Raw genomic sequence first — 19,459 nt, 5'->3', positions numbered from 1 at the left:
ATCTAAAAATAAAAAAAATATATATTTTTAGATTACAAAACATGTACTTTTTAGCCATAATATTAAAGGATGTGTTTTGCACACAAATGAAGGTAATAATAATAATGTTAAATATGTGGTGTCATCCAGATGATCTTAAATTATTTTTATTCTGTTTGTCATCCTCGCCTCTGACTTGTTAATGGGATACATTTAAAATGTAAATCCTGAATTTGTTTATTTCTGTAAAGCTGCTGTAAATACTTCAGTTACTCATTGCGTTTCTATAATATAAAAAAAAATGATCCTATAGTTATTAATAGCGCTTGGCAAAGATATGATCCAATATGCAGGTCATAAGTGTAGCGCGTTTGGTTTCCTCCCAGCCCCTGAAGCAAATCGACTCAGCGAGCAGAGCAGGCGGTGAGAGCTTGGAGGACGGTTGTCTCCGCTGATGAAGCTGGCGTTCGGTGCACCGGCGCAGACGCTCGAGGGGAGATCTCGCGCTCTAAATGCCCCCCACCCCCCCGAAAAGAAAAAAAAAATCTCCCGCGAGCAGCCGTGCTAATGCCCCATACACTGAACTGAGCGCTATCATAAGGGGAAACATCGCTACATTGTCTTATGCTTTTCGGAAGCACTACAGTAGAGTGTAGTCACCAGGGGGCATGCACACGGTATTGCGCTTCAGGAAAGAAGCACTGCGATGCGCTCGCGGAATAATCCAGCCTCTCGTGCGTGATTCGGGACCTGCTCGGCTATGAGAGCGTGCGCGGCGGAGGCGCGAGCGTGCTGACGGTCTGCGTTCTCGGCGTGTCGGTTTGCCTTCTCTCCCGTGCTGCCCCCCGTCCCTTTCTCTTTCCTCCTTCTCGCTCCCTCCGCCGCTGTTTCGGAACTGAGCTAAACATGGCGACCGTACCAGTGTATTGCATCTGCAGATTACCGTACGACGTAACCCAGTTCATGATCGAATGCGATGCCTGCAAAGACTGGTTTCACGGCAGGTAACGGCTTTTATATCTCTTGTTTTTTGCATGTTTTTGTCCCCGATTGTGTGCCGGATTGTGGCCCGATTTCGCCCTTGTGCGTCTTGTCTACCAGCTCTACGCTTGTGTTCGCCCAAACGCGCGAGAGGCCGCTGAAGAAGAAGGCGGAGTTTCATTCAGCTCTTTTTCTACAGACATTTTTCTGAACTCGAACTGTATTTTTTGTCGCTATTAGTTTTTATCGGCGAATATCTGTTGTATTTAAGTGCTTTTTTTTTTTATGTTCGCTTTAAATCGTACACTTGGCGTGTTTGTCGTGTACGGGGCTGCTGTAGTGGTGTCGGGAGGGAGAGCACGGAGGGAGAGCACGGAGGAAGCGGGTTGCCTGCTGTGGTGTGCTTTGGGTTTTTCAATGCATATATATATATATATATATATATATATATATGATATATATTTGATTTCGAAACTGATTTCGAAAGCGTGTTTATTTACCCAAATATCGATATGGCTCATCAGGCTCGCTGGGGTTTAAAACACGATCTGGGGGATTTCTCGAGCCCCTCGTTCTTCTCAACACGGGTCGCTTCGTTGCTGGAGGAATAATAGGCTGCTTGTGCCAGAGATTTTGCACATTCACAGTTCTTCTGTCACTGCACAACCACACACACACACACACACACACACACACACACACACACACACACACACACACACACACACACACACACATTTTCATCATATACTCCAACACTGGAGACTTGCTCGGCTGAGCTCCGGAGCGCGTGCGCTGACAGCGCGGTTAGGCTCGAGCTCAGCCCCGCTGCAAAAATGAAACTCGTTTGGTTATGTATAAAAATTGAGATATATATATATATATATATATATATATATATATATATATATATATATATATATATATATATATATATATATATAATTTGTGTCTCTGAAGAATGCAGGCACACATTATGACGTAATAGTTATTTTGCGCGCTCAAACCGGGCTCGGTTCTCCTGCGTGTTGTTCGTGTAAACAGTTGAAGGAGAGTTCCAGCTCATTGACAAGACATTTACGCGCCTATTTTAACCCTTTGTGTGATCTGTCCGGAAAAGAAATCGCACTGTATATCCGGTGGTGCCGTTTTCCATCCGCGATATTCTCATTGTGCTGTTGTAGTTGGAAAATAACGTGGAAAGTGTCCCGGAATTGCCTTCGTGGCTTTTATAACTACGACTCGTGTTGGGGGGTGGTGGTTTGGGGGTGGGGGGGGAATGTTTGCTGCCCCCAGGGTCTAGGTCTGTAATTTGTAAATATAGGATTTGTAATTTGTATATTAGGATTTAATATGGAGTGTGGACAGTCTCGGTACAGACACAGGCTACATAGACACACGTGACACATGAGTTATTGTGCTGGTCAGACAATGGCCTGGCCCTGGGTGCCCTGTGTGTACTTTACATGATGCTGCGTAACGCCTGTCTCATGGCTTGTGGATATGGAACGTGACCGAATCCTGATTTTTTCTTCACATATTTATCATTATACTGTCTCTCCAGGCACCGCCGTGTTGGCTCGTGATGGACAGATTAAGCGTCCTCATCTGTCTTCAGTGCATTCGAAGCCTGTTTTAAAGACCTTCCATTGACAAGCCCAGTGTTCAATTATTACGTGTTATGTCGATCCTTGCAATGTTGAATAAACATCGTGTGTTGAATAAACAGCATGCGGTGATGAATGAACACCTACAAGTGTGGTTATAAGCGTGCAGTGTCAAGTGAACCGTCTTCACAATGGCTGGGCTGCATTCGCATTACCGTGTTATAGTAGTCCATCCCTGGATGTGCAGCTGAACTTGAATGAACCCGTATTTATGTTTTAAATTAGATCTGTGTGCATGCTAGTGTGTATATTGACAGTATAAGGTTTATGATTATGATGTGTAATTCATTATCCTTATAATATGAATCATATGATTATGATGATGACAGGATTACCTTCTCATCTCTGGGGTTGGGGTTTCAAATCATGCCTCCCCCATGCTTGGTTTCCTTCTGGTACTTTGGTTTCCTCCCCAGTATATATATGTTTTGAAATTGTTTGCAGTGTGTGAATAGATGTCTTTTTCCCCCGGTTTCTCTGGGTTCAGCTCTAGGCTCTCCGGCAACCCTGCTTAGAAATAACCAATATAGAAGGTGGTTGGATGGTTATGATGACGTTTGTGTCCAGGGTTTTCTAAACGTTAGATGGAAGGACTAACATACATTTTTTTAATAGCTCAACAGTGGACAGTATTATTGATTACTATTATTACTATTACTATATATTACTACTACTATTATTATCATTATCACTTATTTTACGTACACACACACACACACACACACACACACACACACACACACTCATACACTCCTTGTTGCATTTGCTTTTAATAGATTTTTCACATTAATTTCTCCCTTAATTTTTTTACCTGTAAATTCCCAGCCAACAGCCAGATTTCTCTCTAAGAGCAACCACATTTTGTTTCAAATTGCTGTGCATGCTGTGTCAGGACATTGTTACACATGCCGAGGTGAGATCTATCTGCTGTCTTTGGCATACACAAACTCACAATGCTCACAATTGACTTCTGATTGACAGCAGTGAGTAAACCACCACTCCCACTAAGAGAGCATGGCTAGTTTGGCTCTCTTGTCTTAAAGCCACAGTGTTGTGTCATGGAGAGTGGAATGTACAAACTCCAAATGAGAGAAAACATGGTTTTCTGTTGTTCCGGTCAAGACTTCTGATTTCCATTTTTTTTTTAATTGTGTGGAGTCTTAAATGTCCTGCTGGGTTCATGTCATGTTATCTCTCACTACTTAATATTCCAAACAGGTAACACTTTTGTTTGGACAAAGTCTGCTTTTATGATTGAACAGTATCTGTTTAGTCTATTTACTTTTAGTTTCACCACCAAAAAATAAGATGAAGTGAAAATAATTTTACACACATCCTCAACAGTTCATATGATTCACAAGAAACATGTCAAAGCTACAAATGTACAGTAATAAAAAAACATAGATACACAATGCATTCCATGTTACACATTATGTTTATAGATGTTTTGTTTTTTTTCGCCTGAGATTCCAGATCTGCAGATTTGTATGTTGACTCTAATAATAGCACTCAGATATGTGACCTTCAGTTCCATTGCCTTGCAGCTGATCATGTACTTGAAATTAATTTCCAGTTTGCCAGTATGAAATTTGTAATTACAACCAAGCGCAGGATCCTAACCACTGAGTTATTCTCGTGCCGGTGGTATTACGACTCATCCTCAAAGAACTGACTAAGCCCTTTGAGTGAATGCTGTAATGTTTTCAAGTTTAAACCATGACAAATCCAATCGCTGTGACGTACTACTATTAGCCTAGTTAAAGCCTCCACAGACATATTGTCTTACAGTAGTTGCATCAGAGTGAAACAGATTTCTGCAGCTTTTAGCCTTCTAGCTCTGCCGCGCTCAGTCCTGTTTGTTGTGTGAATTCTTGTTTTGAGGTAGCAGTAAATGACATCATCGCTCTCTCTCTCTCTCTCTCTCTCTCTCTCTCTCTCTCTCTCTCTCTCTCTCTCTCTCCTTCCCCGTCTCAGTCTAGTGGGCACAGAGCCAGTCTGAGAAAACTGTGCGTTGCAGAGGTGTATCCCATTAACAACAAGAGAAGCTTATTATCTTATTATCTGCAGCTTACTCCTTCATAACAGAGAAGAGCTTTATGTGGGATTTAACTCATTTTGACTTGTACATGTTTTTTTAATTCTGTGACTGAAATCATTTAAAGGCTGGTTGTCACACAAATACCAAGCAAAACTACAATTATTTAATGACTATGTGTATAACAAATAAAACTATTTTTGAAACCATTCTTTCTGAAATCCATTTCACTTTCTATATCATCCTTACCCATTGAGTAAACTAACTCAACTTGAGTCTTGAGTCTAGTTTGCTTATAAACTTATTCTCAACCTACAAATCCTGTTTCTAGAAGCCACAAGTAATCAACAAAGACAAGCATAATCAATCATAAAAACAGTAAGTTCACTGTTGGACACAAGATCCTCCATTTAAACAAGTAGGACCCGCACATATGATATGCAATAGTTAAAGAAAACAGACCAAACATTAGTATTTAATATGCAAATTGAGTTTAGGGTATATGTGAAAAACACTCCACATTTGATTAAACCTCAGTCATTATATTCCAATAGCGTAGTCTTGAAGGCTATAGGCTATCTGTAATCACACAATGCAAAGGAAACTCAAGTTAGGTTTATAACAACAGTTGCCTTACATGCACAGGTTGGTTTAAAACTAAGATTCTGAAGATTGTGTAATAAATTGTAAATTAAGTTGTTATATGTGGTATATACTATATGGACAAAAGTTTTGAGAAACCTAAAAGAAAGATTAATTTTTGGAGCTTTTTGAGCATCCCATTCCACATTAAGTCCATTCGCTGTTATAATAACCTCTTCTGAGATGTTGTACCTTTAAAACAATGTCTGCACATTTTTCACTGCCAAAGCCTTATAACTGTTTACTTGTACTTTTCAACAGTGTCTACACATCTCTTCACTGCTATAAACTTTATATTCATTTACTGTACACATGTTTACATATATATATTTACATGCTGTACATATTTATCTTCACTTGTCAATTTGCACAACTGTTACTATTTGCACTTCTGGTAGATGCTAAACTGCATTTCGTTGCTGTGTACCTGTACTATGCAATGACAATAATGAGCTGTCTGTCTGTCTGTCTGTCTGTCTGTCTGTCTGTCTGTCTGTCTGTCTGTCTGTCTGTCTGTCTGTCTGTCTAAATTAGTCAAATGTAATTAAATGATCTGATAAAGTTTAATAGTTATTGTTATAATGCAATGCATTGTACTTTTGTCTACGCTTGTAGATCATTTTGTCATGCAGTTTCAGCAATCTGATAAGCGAGTCTGAGATACTGAACAAATTCATGGTTTGAAGTGAGTCTGTGATGACTGAGGAGGGTAGATTGCCGGCAATTTAGAGTTTCAAACTTCCCTCATGACATGAGTTGTAGCTTAGATGCTGACAAAAGCGAATATGAATTTAGGAGATGTCAGTTGTATTTATGTTTTATACTTTGCTTTGTGAAGGGTATGATTTGTTTTAAACCACAGTAATGACATTATAGGTAATTAAAAGCAATCTTAAATTCAAATGTAAATAATCCAAAGTCAAACATTCAAATCCAAAAACAAAAGATCTTACATTAATTAAGACAAAGGTAAATTGTCATGTCATGGAAACGTATTAAAGTGGAAACTGAAACAAACACATAATATAACCAACAAGAAATGTGATACTTAATACTAAATGAAGCGAAAAATAAAACAACCATGAACATGAGTGTGATTAGAAGACCTGAACGTGGGCAAAACAGAAAAGCATGGAAAAACAAACGAGGGACAAAAGGTGCTGTGAGCATTGCATTTAAATTCAAACTCCAGATACTTTTACTGTGAATCAGTTGTGGAAAAACACGTGACATGGTGCGTAGAGGTGCGGGAAAAACGTCCTTGCTCATAATCATGACATAATCCTTTCCCAGGGTTTAAAGGGGAAAATGACAAACAGCCAAAGAAGCTGCTTAAAACAAATGCCGCTATTTGAGTAGTATTCTCTCCCTGCTGCAAGTAGGTTTCACCTCGACAAATAGCTAAACTGGATAAAGGCCGAAGAAAAGAGTCGAAACTGAAAGTTATTTTCCAGTGTTTTACTTGAAATCTTCAGCTGCGCAACATCGTAATTTATTCTTTTTATTTATTTCATTTATTAATTTAATATAATTTATTTATTCTTGTGAAACTAAAATACAAACAAAAAACATATCAAGTATAAAAGAGTAAAAGTGTATTTTAAAACAGAAAAACACAACCTAGCATTAATAAGCCTAAGAGATAGCAATAATCTTAATCAAATGCACAACAAATGTTTCCCCTTTTTCTAATGGCATGAATCCCATGTTTTAACAGAGATTAAATTCAATCAACAAATAAACTTATAGATGATGGCCTCTGGCATGAAATAACAAAAATAAAGCCTTTTGTAATCAGGAAGACATCTGCTGCATCAGTGCTGTCATGAAGTGAAATCAAAATGGCCCCCATGACCTATAACCTAAATCACATGCTGTGCTTTAGCCAATGGAATAAATCAGAAATTAAATGACTATTTAAATATTCCGGCCACTCCCCGTGTGGTATTTTAGGAAAACCACTATTATCAATGCAACAGTTCTTTAATTAGTCCTTTTGTTGTTCTGGTGACAGAAGAAGAATCATTTGAGACTCGGAGGTCTCAAATACGTTCTACAATCCCTATCGACAATCTCCCATCCCTAGCGACTTTGATTTAAATTTACCTCCAATATTCTCTTGACTTGATCTTCCTTCAATAAAACTATGCCCCCTTCATGATGTTAGGTCGGTTGGTATGCCATTTGCGGCGACTCTGAAGACTGACCAAGTACTCCCGTCGCCACCTTTCCCAGGAGTTGTCAGCAAGTTGTTGAACTTGTTTCCATTTCTGATGGCAAAGATGCTTTTTAAAGACCCCTGAAGGAGAAGAGAGCACACCCACCTTTTGATTCGAAAGGGTAGCTGGAGTTAACTGCTCGGGTGAGCATGGGTCGCTTGAGATCGTGTATAAGAGGTCGAACATTAATAATTGCAGAAACTTCTCCCAAGAATGTGGCCAATATATCATGAGCGAAATGCGACTGACAGTTTTGAAGCAGAATGGAGTCTAATATGCGACGTGCAATTTCAATAAGTTGCTCCCAAACTCCTCCCATATGGGATGCATGAGGAGGATTAAAGATCCAGTAACATCCTTCCTTAATCAAGAAGTTCCTAAAGGTAGGCTCCTCTGACAGCATTCCCAGCTCCTTGCAAGTGCCCTTGAAATTTGTGCCACAGTCTGATCTGATTTGTTTTGATGGACCCCTTATGGCAAAAAAGCGTTGTAGGGCATTGATAAAGGTCGCGGCATCAAAAGAATCAATTAACTCAAAGTGTGCTGTTCGAATGCTCAAACAGAAAAAATTAGTACCCATCCTTTTCTGTTTGCCAAACCCCCTCGTGTTCGACGAGAAGTCCAGGGCCTGAAGACGTCAAGACCGACATAAGGAAAGGGTGGATCAGTGGCAAGTCAATCCGGAGGAAGATCTGCCATCTTCTGTTCGGCAGGTCATTCTCTAAGTGTCTGACAGATGATGCATTTATGAATCACACTATAGATGCCTTTTATTTGCTCCAGTAATCCAGAATCCTGCATTCCTTATAGCACCTTCGGTAAACAGTCATGTTATCAGAAGGGCTGTGTGACTTTTCCCAGGAACAACAATGGGATGCTTTTCTCTTCGTTCAATGGCAGCATATCTGAGTCTGCCACCTACCCTCAGAAGTCCATCTTCTTTAATGAAGGGGTTTAAAGTTCTTAGTTCACTTGTTTTTGGAATAACTTTCCCTACCGAAAGACAAGCAAACTCAACAGGGTAGCTCTCTCGTTGGAAACATTGTACTATCACAACTTCTGCTTGCAGAAGTTCCTCTGTGGATGTTTAGTTGCAAAGATGCCATTTTTTTTTACAGGCGCTCGCTACTTCAGTTTTGAGTCTAAATTAATGTATAATGTGGATTAAGTTTGATATAATTTGTCTAAAACATTTCCATGTTGAGAAGCGCTTAAAGTGATGTGAGCCAAGACCAACAGGAAAATCATAGGGTGTTAGGTCAGTACAATTAGATTGCACTTCCACATCAGGGTCAATTAGAATGTATGTCTTCAAGCCCCTTTAAAGCAGAGCGAGAAAGAAAGGCAGGCCCTAAAATCCATGCAGAAACTTTTAGATCTTAAGCAGGTACTGAACGTGTTGCATGGTCGGCAGGGTTTTGACTTGTGGGAACATAATGCCACTGTTCTGGCCTTGTCGATTACCTGATCTGTTGAACTTTATTACTCACATATACATAAGACCGCCTGGTTTTGTTAAGAATATATGTCGCAATAAAATTCTACAGCATTTGGGGTAATGTCCAATTTATTTCGAATGAGTTCTGCCACTTCTACTGCCAGAACAGCTGCTCCCAGCTCTAATCTAGGTATGGTGTGAGCAGACAGTGGAGCAAGCTTAGCCTTGTCTAAGATGAAACCTACATCACATGAGCCATCTCCATGTATCACTCTCGGGTAGGCTACTGCATCTAAAAAAAAAACATGTATTTCCAAAGACTTTGAGTACACTCTGGGCATTTCAGGCATTTCCAAACCTCCCATTCAGCTTTCCTGTCTGTTGGTAAAGGGGGCATCCCAACCTTTTTTGTCAATTGTCAAATCACAAAGTAGGAACTTTCTCTGCATTGTAACAGGCGCTGCCAGCCCAAAACGCTGCTAAGACACTTCTACATGTGAAAGGCTTCTCTTCTGAATCAACAGAGAAAATAAAGATGAAAAGAGAAAATAAGACCAAAGCTCTGCTGAACAGGTGGAGTATCCTTTTCCAAATCCAGGTCCTTGAGGTCCTTTACATGATCCTTCACTGGATAGGCTTTCATTACTGCAGGACTGTTTGATGCTATTTTATAGTCTCAGGTTGGAGCATGCTAACATCTCCTGAGTCCTTTCCAGCAAATCAACCATCCAGGCCTGCCTCTGGATAGTGTTCTCTTTGATTGGAGGCCACTCTGTTCAGCTGGGGACGGTTTCTCATCAACGCCTTGGGTGGTTCCATGGAATTCCGGAGTAAGAACGGGAGCTTTAAGGATGGATTTGGACTGTAGTTAATTTCAGCAGTCTGCTACATTGACTCAGGACTACAGTTTGCTTCTGATCACCATTACTGTACCCCACAACATCGTATATCTGCAAAAAATGGACATTCGGTGCAACCCAGACGAGGATGGGTTCCCTCTTGAGTCTGGTTCCTCTCAAGGTTTCTTCCTTTGCCATCTCGGAGAGTTTTTCCTTGCCACAGTCGCCACCGGCTTGCTCATCAGGGACAAACTTACACTTATAAAGAACATATACATTTTGTATCACCACATTATCTGTGTAAAGCTGCTTTAAGACAATGTTCATTGTTAAAAGCGCTATACAAATAAAAATGAATTGAATTGAATTGAATCCGCTTTCATCACAAAGCTATGAAACATCTGCTCGATGTCATCGGTAAATGCTACCGTTTCTTTTCGAAAACGCAGCAAAACACCAAGCAAAGAATTATTCAATTTAGGCCCTGAGTGAAGCACTTGATTCAGCGAAAGACCATTGTACTGGGCACTAGAGTCAAAATCGACTCTAAACCGTCTCGGCTTATGAGGGTTATAGACCTCACTTGTGAAGTACCACACTTCCTCTTTTTCTTGTACGGGTGGAGCTAGTTCGGCATGACCTGCGTCAAAACTACTTTGCTTGAACTTAACAATAATGTTCTAGCATTCGATTCTTTCTCTTTACTGTCTAATTGAGTATGATAAGGCTTTTCATACTCTGTTTCCTATTGTTGGGTAGCTGTTGATGTGGAATTCGAAAGGGAAAGGGGTGACACCCAGCTATTAGAGCTATTAATATACATTTCTTTATCCATCAGTTCCATGAACCCTCGATCTTCAATGGAAGGCGCTACCTTTTCTTCATCTTGTGTCAGTTTAAAGATATTGTTGCCCAGTAAGTACTTTGTGTAAAAATGACAGGCTTGTAAAGAGGCTGCATGATCTTATCTGCTGCTTAGCTTCTCTTTCACCTGTATCTTATTAGGACATGGCTCATATAGACTTGGGCATCCATTGTTAAGTATGTTTGTACAAAACACATCAACTGTGCTAGGTTTGTGTGCTGACCCCAAGCAGACATTTCCAACAGTCACCGAACCAAAAGGAAGTTTTTGGGCGTATGGTGCCTTTTTTGGACCATTTAGCTGTCTTCTTACTTTCTGAACTTGGCTGATGTCTCTCCCTAAGAGTAGCAATATTTGAGCAGATGGATCAATCTCTGGTATTTCTTGAGTGATAGACTTCAAATAGGGGAGCCGATGTGCCATGGTGGGAGATGGAATCTCAGAATGGTCATCAGGCATGTAATTACACTCGATATGTGTTGGGAGTGACACACGTCCATAGATACAGATTGAAACCCAGTGGCTTTTCTTTCAGAAGTTTCCATTACCCCAGCACAAGTTGAAAGAGTGTAGGGATGCTCTGTTTCTTTTACTTTGAATATGTAAAAAAAAACCCTCAGATTTAGCTATAGATCGATTATTTTGCTCATCGAGCACTGCATACATCACCATAGCATCTGGAGAGCTTTCAGGATATACCCTTATTAGACATATCTTAGAGCATGATTTGGGTATTGGGCTGTGTCCACAAATTTCTGTGCATTGTGAAGAGACATTTTTTAATGAAGGCCTTTATCTTCCTCCCCGCCATGATCTGATGGGGTTCCATGGAAGAGGACCAGGATGGTGTGCAGACATGTTTCTCTCTCACATTCCTTGCATCTAATTTCTGCTTTGCAATTCTTCGCCAAGTGAACTGTGGAAGGGCAGCACCTATAGCACGCACCATTTTCTTTGAGCAGTATTCGCCTCTTCTCTAGGGTCTTTGATCTGAACCCACGGCAACGTCTCAGAGGATAGAGTTTATTTTTATGTATAGGACACTGCTTTTCTACATCTACAGGCTGATTATTGGCACCGCTTGTAGGAGGAACACCAGCAGATGATGGTACACCTGTCTCATAGGTAGACACTGCAATCCTTTTTTGTCCTTTCTTTGTTGGAAGTGAGTTTGAGTCCACTTGTAGCATTTAAGAATGAGGACTTCTATGCCCAGTAGTTTTTGGGGTGGTCATCGAAGTTTGTGAGCCCGAAATTGACGAATTCACGGCGGGCAAGAAACCTTGTTATGTCACTCATTTCAGCTTCTCTTTGCAAGGGTGACTGAACAGCAGTGCTGGCATTATAAGTCTGTGCAAGGGGCCAGTAATTAATTATGCTGTATGTGTCAGACTAAGGGTTTTGAATTGTGACAGCGTTAGGCTTTGAGACTGAATTATTGACCATTTTAATACAGTCAGGTGGAGCACCCCTTGGAGAGCTTTCATTTTTATAACTTTTTATGAAATCAACATGTGGGGTATATGCTTGATTTTTCAGGAGGAACTACTAGAGAGTGACTTGAGTGCTGCTTCACATAATCACTGGTGTGCGTTGCACATGGTCTATAGGAGGAGCGATTTGGCTTCCTGAATGACAGCTGCCTCTTTCTATGCTCTCTATAGCCTCCTCAAATATCCTTACCTCAGCCATAGCAGCAGCAGCCTCCTTTTCGTGTTCAAATGCTGTAAGACTGCCTTCCATGCAAACGTTCTCCATTTTTTTTTTTTTTTTTTTTTTTAACATAATATGCACGTGTACACTCAGCCTCAGCTCTAGCTTGTGCTTTGCTATGCTAGCCGATGTCCTACTGGACTCTTTAGAGGATGTTGAGCGTGTAGCAACAGATCTCTTTTTCAGTATATTGTCAGTCTCTGATTTTCTCACATTCTCCATGGTGCAGAATGGAACAATGCAGAAGAATACGATATGAGAAAAGACCTAATTTAGAAGGAGACACGAGATTACCTCCTTTTTTTTGTCTTTTTTCAAAATCTTTTGCTTCTTTTCATTCTTCTGTCCCTGCTGCAAGTAGGTTGCACCTCGACAGATAGCTAAACTGGATAAAGGCCGAAGAAAAGAGTCGAAACTGAGAGTTCTTTTCCAGTGTTTTACTTGAAATCTTCAGCTTCGTAATTTATTCTTGTGAATCTAAAATACAAACAAAAAAAGTATAAATGAGTAAAAGTGAATTTTAAAACAGAAAAACACAACCTAGCATTAATAAGCCTAAGAGATAGCAATAATCTTAATCAAATGCACAACAAATGTTTCCCCTTTTTTCTAATCGGATGAAACCCATGTTTTAACAGAGATAAAATTCAATAAACAATTGAACTTACAGACGATGGCCTCTGGCATGAAATAACAAAAATAAAGCCTTTTGTAATCAGTAAGACATCTGCTGCATCAGTGCTGTTGTGAAGTAAAATAAAAAATGGCCTCCATGACCTATAACCTAAATTACATGCTGTGCTTTAGCCAATGGAATAAATCAGAAATGAAATGACTATTTAAATATTCAGAACAAGTAGAACATAAAAGTTTTGTATAACATAAAATATGGTTTTTATTTTCCATTTTGACCCCATTAGCCTCCATCCTTCTTCTTTATTAAAAGTTTTGAGTATGTGGTTGTAAAGTCAGTTTTACATGTAGCCTGTAAAAAACAAGGAAAATACACTAGAAAATATTAGTAGCTGTTGTAGCTCCAATACAAAACTAAGGACACACAATGAATACCAAGTTCATTTTGTGAAAGATGGACATAATGCAATATTGCTTACTCCATAGTAGTACGCAAAGAGTGTTTGTCAAATTAACTACAGTTGCTCACCAGCCAAGTAAAGATCCAGTGAGCTGCCAAATCCCATGTTTTGGTTGCCCAGAAACCTAAAAGACAAGGTTAAAGTGGTAGATTTCTAAATAGTCATTTGGCAGTTTAGCTTCTTTAGCACGTTATTTAGAAAAAAAGATTGAAAGATCACTTTTAACAAAGTATCACAAAAGACGTTTGACTGATATTCCAGTTGTGTGTTCTGGATTTTGTTTTGCTCAGCTTTGCCAGTGTTTCCACTTTCTTCGCTCTGCCATTAAAATGATGGTTCATTACCAGTGCACAAAGTAATCTGCCTAGTAGAAATCATTCAGCAGTTAATCGTCTCACAGCTCAGCAGATGTGTGTAGTGCAGTAGGCACTTATATATTGTATATTTACCAATATATTTAGCATAAAATACCAAAATATTACAATATGCAGTTTTTCACGCACTAATTTGCCAGCATACTAGCTGGCACTAATAAAGCGCACAAATGTACACTTGCACACACACACATGCACACACAGGCTCAGTTTCATTCATGCAGCCTTTCCTGATTTTTAGCCAGGTTAAAGAATGCCAATGTGTTTTTGTGCAAGTTTCTTTTTTAGTGGTATTTGAGATGTAGTTGGCAAGGATTTATTCCATGGCATGGAAAGCCTTTCCAGAAAACTAAAGTGTGCTGATCAAATGAAATACAGTGTAATTTTTTTTATCCTAAAAAAAAACATAGCACAATAAGACACTAACATTTCATATTTATTTCATATACCCTTAATACATACTGAATAAAATAGTCAACAAGGAATATCTTTTTTTTTCTTTCATGTTGCTAAATCTACTGGTCCACCAGGCAGTGATTAAAAAAATGACTGAATAAAACGGATGCAAGCTCTGCTTTTCCTAGGCATTTACACTACTTATTTATTCACCCATGTTAAAACTTTCCATATTCACAGACAGTAAAAGATCGTAATCCATCCGTCATCATTAACATCACTAACACTTAGTTGGGCCTGCATTAACTCATCTGTCCATAATTTCTGTAAAGAAACTGAGACTGACTTTGTGCCCAGCCTGAGTGAGCAGAGAATGTAATTAGGGTGAAAGTATTTGAATTCTTCATAGTATAATAAAACTATAATCATATAGTCTGAAATATTAGGATACTTAAATGTAAATGACATGGTTATTAATGCATTTTATTTATTTAAATAGGTTAAAATGCAAAGTACTAATAACATGTAACTGTTGATATTCTAGTAAATGTATTTTTTATTCCCCTATAACAGCATAATGCTACTTTTTCAGGAAATAATGACTTTCAGTGGAGTTGGAATTCAAGACCACTGTTTAGAGATCTCAGATCGGAAAGAAGTGTGTTGTTACTCTCCCTCTTATTTACTTGTGACCAGCCATGTGACCAGCAATGAGTCTGAAATATGCAACATATTGCTTATTGTGTATGAGATCAAGCATTTTCAGTTTTACTGGAAGGCAAATGATTTTTTTAAGGCACATTAACAATGACACCTAGACCTGATTAGTCTAGTCTCAGCTAGTCTCTGAGCTTTCTGGATATTTCTCCGTGAATCCACAGGCTGCGTTTCTAATGCAGATTGTGTATCACTTTGCGCAAATTCAGTCTCTGATGTCGTGCTTGTTTTGTTGTGGAAAGACTTTGCCACTCAAGTGAATAATTCATTACTGCGCTTTTTTCCAACTGCACCGGCCGTGTCATTTAGGAAGACGTATTTTACCAGTGATCACAATTAGTACAAGCAAAGCAACCTAGTCTTACATGGTGAAGTGCTTAAACCATTACCTAATTGATTTATAATAGTTTCACTTTCATCCTCTTGCTCCAGTCGGTACCAATTACCAGTAACTTAAAACGTTTATTGCAGTTCTGTCTTTATTAAATGAGCTCTAGTGAGTTCTTGTTGCTACAAAGGCTGTAAGTGAGCATTAGTAATGTCTAAAAAGCATTTTGAAGTCATCATCTTGCCATCTTGCTAACTTTAGACAACCATCTGAGATTCTTCAGCAGCATGCTCTTTATTATGATTGCTCTTGACTCTCAGGAGAGCTATGAAAATGGCATTACCATGAAACCCTCTGAGTGCAGAGACAATGTTCCATTCCATCAAAAATAATTCATAAGCAATTTTTTCCCCCTAAAATGTTGAGGGGAATAAATATGAGGTGACATAGAGGCCCAATTCCTTTCTATCCATCAGCATGGGGGACATTTAGAGAATACACAAATGAATAAAACAAAAGTGTGTTGGCTTAGATTAAATCAGGTAATGTGCAGAAATTTATATTTTATTGTAAACAAGCATCCAAAACTACACTGTTACACACCTTCATGCAAACAAACTAATATTAGCAAGAAATGGCAAAAGAAAGGATTTTTTTTTATTTAACTTCGAATACCGATGTGTCAAGATCAAACAGAATTTTTTTATAATGTTTGACGTGTAAATCTGGAATAATTGACAGTTGTCCATGCGTTTTAAACTTCATCATATTAACTCATATCTCTGGAAGGCCCAGATTTGCAATCTTTTGATCTGCGCTCTTGTCTTAACCCGATTTTACTTTCTGAAATATTTTAATTGTAATTTTTAATATGTAAAACATTGTAATGAAAAGGTCACAGTAATTGGAACGTTTTGTGCTTGTTAACATGAGAAATCCTACCAAATCGCACCTTCTCAGACGGAGGGAAAAAAATTATAATTAGTTGTACAGCATTGTGTCAAATCTAACCGAAGTGTCAATACAGATCATTTTAATGCTAAGGATAGTTAGAACATAATTTTAAATGCTGTGTTTGTGTCTGTGCGAGTTCAAACAGCGTTAACAAGTCCAAAAGCGAAAGAAAAAATGTGATGTCCATGTTAACACTTTTTTAATATAAAAGAACCCAGTTTCTACAGGTAAATATGGCAGGGGATTTTGTGGCCCACTGTTAATTCCAAAGTCCCTGGACATATTGTTACAGTACATGGCATTACTGACTTCAGAAGTTTAAAAAATAAAATAAAAATAAAATAAAATAAACTCATATATCAAAAATATACATATCAAAATAAAAATAGAAATCAGGCATCCAAATCCAAATTTTGACATGGCTAGCCCTAGTCCCCAGACCTAAACCACACTGGAAATATGGGATGAGTCTACAATAAAAGGACCAAAATCTCTGCAGTTGGTAAGATTTTCTGTATAGGTGTCAGAATTAAGGTTAGGTTTTTAATTAAAATTTGAAGCGTGATAAGGCTAATTTACCTCAGTCATTTTCCTGACCCTTTTTTTTTTCATTATCTTTGCCAAGGGTGTCCATAATACTGCAGGTGACTGTAAATATCTGCAAAGTAAATAATTGATTTGATGGATAAAGAGATCGTGAATGAGTTGAAGAGAGATGAATAGATTTTGATGTGTCCCATATATCCTTGTGAAGGCGATAGTGTCCTCTAAGACAAAGCTGATTAAGGGCCCATGTTGCCTACATGTAATTAGAGTACATAAAGGATATTATTTATGCCTCATACTAGGCTTATTTCATGTTTAAAATCCACACTGCCCACTGTGAGTACGAAGTGAACACAAAACATTATGTCCCCTGCATATGGCAGTAATATCCTGCTGGAGAGGAGCCCACATGGGTGACTCCTAATGTCCTAAATATTTACTTCCCGCTCTGTACGGCTCCCTCTTCTGTCAGAAATGTGAAAAGATCACATGGGGACATGGAGAGTCCTGTTGCCCATCCTCTTTTCAAAGCTGCAGAGATGACCCAGAAGTGCTGATGAATGAACAGAGTTGAATGCAGGATAGTTTTAGGAACTTGTATATTTTGTTTCAGTTTGTGTAGCCGTTGTCCTTTATTGTGATGTTCATTATGTTTTATTTATTTAAGGCTTAAATAAACAAACTGAGAAAAAGTACAAACCAAAGTAAAACAAAGACTAGCATTTTAAGAGGAATTTGCTATTTTAAAAGTGTGCCTTTATCCGTAATACTAATTGAATTTAAAGGTGGGTGGCAGCGTTGTAGTGGGTTACACTGACACCTTACAACTTTCAAGCATAAGCTCAGGTTTTTGGCTCTGCTGAGTATTGCATGGGTGTCCTCCAGATTTTCGTGTTTGCACTCACCTAATAAAAACATGCTGGAAGGTGTCGTTATGAGTCTTGGTTGCCTCTAATTGTGTGTGTGCCTTTGTATGTGTGTGAGTCAGTGTGTAACTGCAATAGATTGGCATTTAATACAAATTGTATTCTCGCCTAGTACCTGGTGCATGTTGAATATGTTCCAGGTCCACTGAGACTCTAATCAGGATTAACCACTTACTGAAGATAAATGAAACACTGAATTTCAAAGATTCTTTTGAAAAGTGAAGCACCATATTGCATTACAATGACTGTGACTAGATGCTCAATAGTTTCAGGTTTTACAGTGAAGAACATAATGGTAACTACAGTATACACTATAAATATCTACTATATATAATTTTGGATATTAGTTTGGATTTTGGATGGACATTTTTTGCACACACACACACACACACACACACACACACACACACACACACACGCCCACACACACACACACACACACACACACACACACACACACACACGTACATTATCTCACAAAAGTGATTTCACCCCTTGCATTTCAGCAACCATTTTAGTATATCCCTTTAAGGGACAATACCATAGAAATGGATGTATTTTAGAGTAGTCAATGTTGAATGAACATGATGATAAGGACATGTGGCTTTGCATGTTTAAACCACGTACAGCTGTTATCACTTAGGGTGTACTCTCTTTTGTTCCCAGCTATTTAGACAATAATGTTATTTTTTAGAAGACAGTAAATCTATACTCTAAAATATGTCCAAGTTTCATTTCTATAGTATTGTCCCTATAACAGATAGAAGATATACTATAACGGTTGCTAAAATGTGAGGTGTGTATATACAGTGGTGTGAAAAAGTGTTTGCCCCTTCCTGATTTCTAGTTTTATTGCATGTTTGTAACACTTTGAGGTTTCAGATCATCAAACTAATATAAATATTAGTAAAAGATAACACAAGTGAACACAACATGCAGTTTTTAAATCAAGGGTTTTAATTATTGAGGGAAAACGAAATACAAAACTACATGGCCCTGTGCAAAAAGTGTTTGCCCCCCTGTTAAAACTGTGGTTTATCACACCTTTAAATTATTATTTTTTTCATTTTTTAAATTTTTTTATGTATTCTGGTTATAAATACATTTGTTGTGTGTGTGCGTGTGTGTGCGTCTGTGTGTGTGTGTGTGTGTGTGTGTGTGTGTGTTTGTATGTTTTAATTTTGTCCTGCAATTGATTAGCACCTCATCCAGGTTCATCCCCTTGTGCCCTGAGTTCAATTTGATAGTCTCCAGGTTCCCCTGTGACTTTATGTAGGATCAGCAGTATAGAAAATTAATGGATGAATAGATATGATGTTTACCTTGTGCCTCGTGTGTTTGCTTTCTGCTGAAATATCTTTGCATGCTTAGGATGTAGTTTCAGAAGAGGGAATGAGATTGGTTAGGAGGAATGCACAGGCATTGTGTTTTTATTGCATTTACAAAAAGCAGCTCTTTTATATATAAAACATTAAAACTTTATGGTACATTATAGTTATAATAGAGAGTATGTGCAACTATACACTAGATAAAAAAAAAGTTTTATTGCCCCTGTTTAATAATATCCAATTTTAAGCTCATCAAAGAAAAGTGAATTAGCAGTAAGAGTTTTGATATCTTACAAGCCTCCATGTTTTAAATATTTTCATTGTGTTGTAGTTGTGTGGGAGTAGATGAGGATGACGCACCTGACATCGACATTTACCACTGCCCCAACTGTGAGAAGACACACGGCAAATCCACCTG

The 19,459-nt window shown here is 38.5% G+C and overlaps 1 protein-coding gene across 1 annotated transcript in view; it reads left to right on the top strand.

Annotated features, from left to right (window-relative positions):
* The first annotated feature begins 262 nt into the window (after positions 1–262).
* phf2 (PHD finger protein 2) overlaps positions 263–19,459 on the top strand; it is a 48,353-nt gene continuing 29,156 nt past the window's right edge. The window contains exons 1-2 of the mRNA XM_083534072.1: positions 263–983; positions 19,373–19,458. Coding sequence (XP_083390198.1) covers positions 886–983; positions 19,373–19,458 — 184 coding nt within the window. The 5' untranslated portion in view covers positions 263–885. The remainder of the gene's footprint in view (positions 984–19,372; position 19,459) is intronic.

Source organism: Silurus aristotelis (genome assembly GCF_946808225.1).
Source record: "Silurus aristotelis genome assembly, chromosome: 28".
Taxonomy (NCBI): domain Eukaryota; kingdom Metazoa; phylum Chordata; class Actinopteri; order Siluriformes; family Siluridae; genus Silurus; species Silurus aristotelis.
The sequence above is the reverse complement of the archived record's forward strand: the minus strand, read 5'-3'. Positions and strand labels throughout refer to the sequence as shown.